Consider the following 7,941-nt stretch of genomic DNA (forward strand, 5'->3'; position numbering starts at 1 on the left):
AGGTGGCGCTGTCGCAAAGGAAATGCTACCCGGAAGTAAGATTAAATACTTGCGCGGGAAATATGTCAAATACCTGTGTGTTATTATTATTGTCAGGATAGACAGTGGAGAAAAGACCGCTTTCTAGGTAGATGGAAAGCGGTCTTATAAATGTAAGTTACCAAAAACTTTACACGACTCAAGCAAGTTAAAGGAGGTTCCTAGTTGTTGCTAATTTTAGCTAGCAGAAAATAGTTAGCAATTAGGATGACGGATAGAAATCTGGTAAAGGAGCTGAAACGCTGGGCTACAGAGGAATTCAATCTGCCTCCCGACAGCCTACCTAATGAAAGCTATTTAAAAACGTAAGTTACGTTTTAAATTACAAAATATGAGACACGTCTTTATTGGCAGTCTTCACGTAATCTATTTTTTTCCTAGGCTTTGTGTTGGGACTGGGAAGTCAATATGGAAGTACATGATCCAACATGTTTTCCAACAGAGGTCAGTCTGTTTTTCTTTTTGATGATTTTCTTTGATTCTTGCAAGCCTCAAGCATTATGACATACCGTAATTAACGCCTCTTGTTACCTGTGTTAAAGACTTATGATGGATTTTCTGTTTTCCAAGGACTGTGAGGATCATGCGTGGCAATCTTCAGTGGTATCCTTTAGTGGCTTTGACCTAGTACACTTATAGGAAGTTATTTGGGAAAACGAATACATTTTTATTAGTTTTGGTCCCACAAAAACTCAGCTTCATACCATTAATAATGATTATTTGCAAAAACTCCGACCAAAGTGGATATTTGAGAATATTTGTGTTTGCGACAAATAATACACCGATATATCCACACAATTCCCAGTCGACATTGTTTTGTATTAACTCTATTTTCGATTACGCTATTTAAAAGTAGTTCAACCTATTTATCTGTCCACACTAATTAACCTCATGACCCCATGTTTAACTCTTAACAGGAAGTGGTGGTTGTTTTGAAGGATTCTGATTGGCTGACAAAGCTTTTAGGTTTCCGTTCCACTGTTCACTGTTGGCGTTGTTTTAAACAATTTGTGCGGGTTCATGTTTAAGAATCTTTGATAATTGGTCAACAATGACATTAATACATTATATCTAAGCATAGTTTGGTATAAGATTTTTATGGTACAATAACCTCGGGGAAAAATTCCATAATTCTATTTATTTACACAAAAATGTATAGAATAACACTGAATACAACAAGCTGACAGAGAACTCTGTGGCCTCATTTGCCACATTAAAATGTAGGAACGCTGTAGTGGGTTGGTAAGGTTTTTAATTATTTTTTTCTTTACTTTTGTAAAACTACATGAAGTGTGGTGCACATTTACAGATCATCAACAGCGCCTTTCTATCTGCAGTCCTGTAAATCTGTGCGTTACTTACTGTGTTTGCTGGCAATTTCCTTCACCTTGCGATCATTAAAGGTACAAGACACTACAAGACAAAGAGGTAGCCTTCTGCTTTTCCTTCTCCCAGTATGTCCAGTTCATTACACCATCAGTGGAATTTCAGCATGGTTTCTGGTGTATTATTTATGTGTTCAGTTGATGCAAGCTGAAGGCCAAAGTGAGGCAGCAAAGCGCAAAGAGCTTCAGACGAAGATAGAGCAGCTGAGGGATGAGATCAGTCACCTGGACTCCCAGATCAGGGGAACAGAGGAACAAATGGCAACACAAGGTTTGTCCTTCCTGTGGTGTATGTACATCAAAGAGGAATCAATGTAAATTTACATTATGTTATTTTAAGTTGAGGAATTGTGAGCTGGCCAATGTAAATGGATATTAATGAAGAAAATGTGACAATATTGTCACCGACATAAAATCTGGGCTTAAAGTAGAAGCCGGTAAGGAGTATGATGAGCTTCTAAATAAACATTAAACCGTAATAATAAGCCACACTTTCCTCATCCATGTCTTTCTTTTCCTACATCACTGTGTTCCTATCATTACCGCTTGATCGCTGTCATCTTTCAGGTGTTGGCATAACAGCAAAGATTGACCAAGTATAACCGTGGCAGTGATAACTTACTAAATATTTTCTCCTTAGGCTTGCAATTGTAATATTAGACACTTTAGTATTGGACAAATGTTTGCGAGTTCAAATATTGTGCTGCTACAGGTAAATGTATTTCACTGTATTTTCTTTTAAGTAAAAATATTGTGCTAAACAATACTCCCACTGCTAATTGTAGAGCGATCTATCAATCGCATCTGGGTCCAAATCGAGGAGGACCAGACCCGGGAACTGCTTCTGAAGGCTTTCAGACAGCGCAGCATCTCCAACCGTACGGTTCTATCTGACGATGTGCAAAAGATCAACGACCACCGCCTGGTGCTGGAGCAGATGGCTAGGTCAGGCAAAAATTCTTTTAAACAACAGACATGATTTCAAATATTTTAAAATATCTGTCATTAATCATCTTGCTGCATTGCAGGAAAGCTGAGTCTGAAGTGCTGTTTGATGATGAGCCGTCCAACCTCAACTCAAAGGCTGCGGCAGTACCACAAGTTCTGGTAGGAGCTGCAGAAATTTGGTTATATTTCTTATCAAATATACATTATCTGATACACTATTGTGCTGACAGGTAAATAAAAAATTGGAGAACTTCAAATCATATTGGAAAATTCAATGTGCAGATTTTAATCTCATTTTCTGTTTGAAGAAAATTTCCTTTATCCTTTTTTGCTTGTCAGCGTGAGCTGAGAGAGCTGAGTGAAGACAGAGTCCACTTCTTTCGATGCTTACAGGAGAATGAAGTGAAAGTGCAACAATCTGCACCCAAAAGGTAACAACTATTATCAGATCAGACTTTTTTTTTAAGCTATGACTTTTCACTTATTTACTGGATTGTTGTCTAATTCTAGCATGCCTCGTGAGCAGAGGACGGCTGTGTTTCAGTACTGGCTCAGTACTTCTGAGGTTGGTGCATTTAGGGTCTTCTGGGTTTTGCAAACTAAGTTGATATTTTTAAGAAAAACTCCTCTTCAAAAATGATTTACCTTTTATGAAAATACTGTTTTCTGTTATTTCATCAGAAAGTCTTGAGCAGTTACCCTCCTAGCCATGTCCTCTCAGCGCTGCAGCATCTAGCTGTGACAGAGCAGAAGGCTCTGCAGGACCAACTAGCTTCTTTGGATGTGGCGCAGGACGTAGCAGCTCTACGGTAAGAGACACTTCACGTTGTTTTAATGGGTTTTGTTCACATCGGCAGTATTTAGTAAGAGAGTTATCATCTCCATACAGATTCCGATTTGAAAGCGATCACCTTTTGGATATTTCCGCAGAGGAGTGTGATGAGCTTCCACCTGTTCAGACTCTCCTAGAGGTGTGAAACCTTCACTGACATTTAGTCTTGCTTTTGTGTGTGTGTGTGTGTGTGTGTGTGTGTGACTTCTGGTCTGTTACATGTTGGATTTTATTAATGCTCCTTGTTTCAGGCTGCTTGGGCTGAGGTGCAGCAGAGTTTCACAGAGCTGTCCCAAACTCGCTCCAGAATCCAGCAGCTCAAAACTCTGTTGAAGTCTCGTAAGGCGGAGGCCGAGCAGGAAGTGTCCGGTATTGCAGATGAAAACCTCAATGAAAGTTTAGCACTGTGAGTCCAACAATTGAATAGGAAAAAAAGTGTTATTGTATTATGGTGCCAAATAATCTGTGAATTTTGAATGTTTTAATTTACCGTGCTTAGTTCAAATGTCATCTCTAAATTGTTTATAGGTCAACACTGGAGGTGGAGCTGCAGTGTGTGATGCAGGCAGCCGCTCGGGATCACATCAGAGAGCGCTGTATTCAGCTTGACCAGCATGCCAGAAACCGTCAGGAGGCATTAAGGAGTCTTCGCAGCCAGTGGCAGAACATTCTGGACTTCAGAAACCTAGTGGTGAGAAGGAATACTAAATGCACAACATTTTTATTATCAGTTATTGGACTGGGCAAAATGGCTTAAAAATCAAATCAAATGTGTATAAAACCAAATCTGGCTTTCAGAAGAAATTACAAATGGCAGGAAGTATTTTCTAAAACCTGTTTTTATTTCCATCTTCCCTTCTGGGAGTGGATCTGAATTCAAAATGCAAATAAATGAAAGATGTCAAAACATGCTTGTTAAACAAGAAAATAGGTCCTTGGTTGGCCACCGACATCACTCTGAACTACGGAAACTCCAAAGAGTCTACTGGTGGAAAAAAATCCAGATTTTCATATACATAAAATTAAAAAAATCTGTAAAATTGGTTTATTCCCCAGGTTTATTGGTTTCATTTTTTTCAAGATGCCATAAACGTATCTGGTGTCTGTTGTTTCTCTGCAGGCTCTAAGACAGGAGCAGTTAAGAGGTCTGATTAAGGGGAACTCGTCGGCTAAGACGCAGCTGATCAGTGTTCACAGAGAGGTCTGAATCTAATGCTTTAGTCTATTACAAAATACTGTAAATGACTGAACTACTCTTGGAACATTTCTCTTTTTATGTTGATATATGCTTATTCTCTGTTTTCTTTCCTTCAGTTGCAGGAATTTATTGAGGCAAAGCTTGTGCCACAGTTTGAAGACGTAATTGGCGCAGCCAACAATCTCCGAAACTCTGTTTCTAAGGAGGCCAAACAGTTCGGAACAATTTCACTTCTTGCTCTGGACCACAGGACCATGGATGGGTAAAAACACATTTGGATGATATCTACAGAATACAGACCTGAAGCAATTTTGAAAGTATCCAAGAATATTTACTTGAAATGGGAAGCGGAGCTTGTTGAGTTTGATTGTGTTTGAGATAAATTGTAGTTACATAGAACAGGGAACAATACTACACCAAAAAATAAAACTTCTCTTAAAAAATGGTACATTTGTAAATTTAGTAACGCATGACTAAAAGTAACGCAGTGCCTCAGTGAAGTACTTTGTACTTCTTTAAAAGTATTCATAAGTTTGAAAGATTTTTTTTTTTTTGTAGGTTTATCTTGCACTGTAGTTACCCCTACAAATCTGTTGGGTTATGTCTCAACAGTCTCTGCACATCTAGGTATTGAAATTGTTGCTCATTATTCTTGGTAAATAGCTCAAAGTCATTTTAGACGAAGCACATCTATCAACAAGAATTTTTTTATAGTCTTGCTCAGATTCTCAATAGGACTTATGTTGGGACTTTGTCTTGGCCAAGCACTTGTATATATTTTCTAACAAACATGTGAGACTTCACAGAACAGCTGTTTTAAGACCACTGTATGCAGCTTAACCTGCATACAGATGGACTCTGTTAACGTAAAAGGCTGTTCCTGATAGTTGTTGTCATTGGATTTTATTTGGGGGTCTCAGTAATGGTGAATAGGTACAAATACATGCCACGCTTTTCAATGAATACTCAATGTGAAGCGCTGTACATGATAAAAACTGGTTGGTATTGGGATGGCGTTCACTTTATTTTTTTTCCCTTCTCGTTTCAGAATGCACAGAGTTCCTGCGTCATGGTTATCCATTCACCGCTTGCAGGCCTCAAACTTCAGCAGCCTGCATGAGAGCCTGAAGTTCCCTCTGTACAAAGTGAGTATTGGGAGGTGAAATGGTTTAGCCTTTTCATCGATTTTTATTTAACAGCCTCATGGTCCACATAGATGTAAAAATAAAAATAAAACAGACACACCTACTATTGCAAAGTGGGTAAAAAAAAAAAAAGTAGCCAGAAGTATTTGTTTGTTCTTGTGGAAATGGAAGTTTCAGGGAAATCACTTTGAGGATGTTTGGATCTGCTTTGCTAATTTATGACTTAATATTGAACTTGGTTGTATTATCTTGGGTAAATCCACACTCGTGTGCTTGCAACAGTGGTTGTAATCTTTAGTGTCTTGGACACCGTAATCTTTCACGGGCTGACATCTAAGACAGGGAGGCTTCATTCAATAAGCTGAATATTTTGTGGCCATTCATTAAGGTATATTTGTCACACCTGGTATATAATATTAAAAAATTATTGCCTTTCTAAAATTATTGCCTTTCCATGCATATGCTTCAGGCTCCAGAGGAGTTGTGTTTCCAGTTGCTGTCCCAGCAGCTTGAGCTGCGTTTTCTGCGGGAGTTGCTGCAGCTTTACTCAGCCACGCTGCAGAAAGTAGAGAAGGACTCTGAACAACTGCATGCATCTGATCAAAAAGGTATGAAAGGAAATTGAAAACAGACAGCTGTTCTTAGATATTTTTTTTTCTTTTTTTTTTTATAAAAGCTGGATCTAACAGGGAATTTTATGTTTAGCTGGAAAAAACTTACAGTATGTTTAATAAAAGGGTTTTTGTTTGTCTCTTTTTAAATCCCAGCTTTGCTGTCCAAAGTCAGGGAGGCGGATCAAAAGCTCCTAAAGTCTTTGCTGCCAACAGCCAGAGGTCTCACCAACCACTGCGCTCAGGGTCTTTCTTATGGAGCTCAAGTCAAGACCGCCATCTCTTACTGGTGAGGAATACTTCTGGAGTAGATGGCTGACTTTGAAGTTCTTTTTTTTTTTAAATAAATACTCATAATAAATACAACCATTTTTAACCTACTTGTGCTTTCAAAATGTCTTTGTTCTCCCAGTAATGTCCTTCCTCCATTAGATAGCTTTGCAGTATGTTTACCTAAATCACATGTATGGTAAAATCAAAGCCACAGCCTGTCAATCCTACAGCATTTTGCTAATAACCTTTTACATTTTTTCCCAATAACACACGTCACAACCACTTTCAGATTGTAGCTGCAAAGTGCAATAAATAAATTTAATACATCCTTAAATATTCAGTTATGACACTCACGTGTTTACACTGGCTTGGTCTGACTTTCACACCTCTATTTTCTACTCGTGGCATATTGTTCTTTTCTCTATGCATATTGTAACTGTCTACTAACCATTTGGTTTCCATGCACTTTGCTGCAGATCAGTTTATTTATTTTCGTAATAAGACGGTTGAAATTTGACTGAATGTCATAATCTAAAAACTTTATATCGTATTGTTTATCCCATTCAGCCCATATAGCATTTACATGTTGTACATTGTAAGTAGAGCGTAACAAACAACGGTTTGCAGAAATCTTTATTTTGTACTTGAACGTCAGGCCTGAGACAACAAGTCTACAAATGTACAACTAGCCAATCCAGAACAATAGGTTTGTCCAGTTGGACAAACAAATGTTAATGCTTTATCATTTTTATTATCTACTGGATGTTTTATTTTTCTACATGTATTAGTAAGGTGACATTAGTATTTTTCTATATCTTACAATGTGCTTTTTCTATTGAATTGCTTTTCTTACTTTCCCTTTGCAGCTCTTTGTACATAACCATAATAATCTGTTTTGGTATTTTCAAACATGTAGGTGGGACAAACCAGCCCAGCATGTTCTGCCTGAGCTCAGCAAAGGAGGACTGACTTTCCAACAGTGGCTTCAGAGATGGAAACTTAAAGCAAAAGCTTCATAGTTTATACCCCAAGGGTTTAAAACGCAGCTAACCGCTTTAGTCACCTTTCATTATTACATTGTTAGTTAGAAAACTCTGAAATGTAATTAAATTCTTGTTTTTTCTTTGTATTTTACATATGTCTTGTTACTCGTAACACTTGTCATGTTTAAATCAGACATTAAAATACGCATTTTGAATACATTTGTTTTTAAATGATCTAACCCAGTTTGTGTAGGAATGCCTTCGCTGTTGAGCTCAAACAAGCTAAATAAAGATCGATACATCTTGATCTTGTGCTATTTGAATTCGTATTAATTGCATACACATACTCTAATATTGGTGTACCTTGCATGCAGAGCTTCGTTCTTGCAGTTTTATTTCCAATGTGAGTGAGTATGTGGCTGTTATTTTACACGGGGCAACATTGTTCTTTTGTAGCAGTGAAGGGGGAGTGGAGCAATCTGATTCTTGTGAACTCGGCTCCTCCCATCGCTGCGGCTGCGCACTTC

General features: G+C 38.1%; 1 protein-coding gene across 1 annotated transcript; it reads left to right on the top strand.

Moving 5' to 3' along the window:
- haus5 (HAUS augmin-like complex, subunit 5) lies at positions 1-7,721 on the top strand. The gene is made up of 19 exons (XM_008407918.1): positions 1-344; positions 421-483; positions 610-642; positions 1,443-1,467; positions 1,563-1,695; positions 2,210-2,369; positions 2,453-2,531; positions 2,712-2,803; positions 2,883-2,937; positions 3,054-3,181; positions 3,262-3,343; positions 3,456-3,610; positions 3,733-3,895; positions 4,325-4,405; positions 4,519-4,664; positions 5,451-5,547; positions 6,017-6,155; positions 6,315-6,447; positions 7,348-7,721. The coding sequence occupies exons 1-19, from the start codon at positions 247-249 to the stop codon at positions 7,448-7,450; spliced, it is 1,965 nt and encodes a 654-aa protein (XP_008406140.1). The 5' UTR covers positions 1-246; the 3' UTR covers positions 7,451-7,721.
- Positions 7,722-7,941: the final 220 nt, after the last annotated feature.

The sequence above is a fragment of the Poecilia reticulata genome, linkage group LG4, assembly GCF_000633615.1.
Source record: "Poecilia reticulata strain Guanapo linkage group LG4, Guppy_female_1.0+MT, whole genome shotgun sequence".
In the NCBI taxonomy this organism is placed as follows: domain Eukaryota; kingdom Metazoa; phylum Chordata; class Actinopteri; order Cyprinodontiformes; family Poeciliidae; genus Poecilia; species Poecilia reticulata.

Coding starts and splice junctions, on each gene's coding strand:
- haus5 (XM_008407918.1), top strand. CDS start 247: ATGACGGATAGAAATCTGGTAAAGGAGCTGAAACGCTGGGCTACAGAG. Junction 643..1,442: donor ATGCGTGGCAATCTTCAGTG/GTATCCTTTAGT, acceptor CGATCATTAAAG/GTACAAGACACTACAAGACA. Junction 3,182..3,261: donor CAGGACGTAGCAGCTCTACG/GTAAGAGACACT, acceptor ATCTCCATACAG/ATTCCGATTTGAAAGCGATC.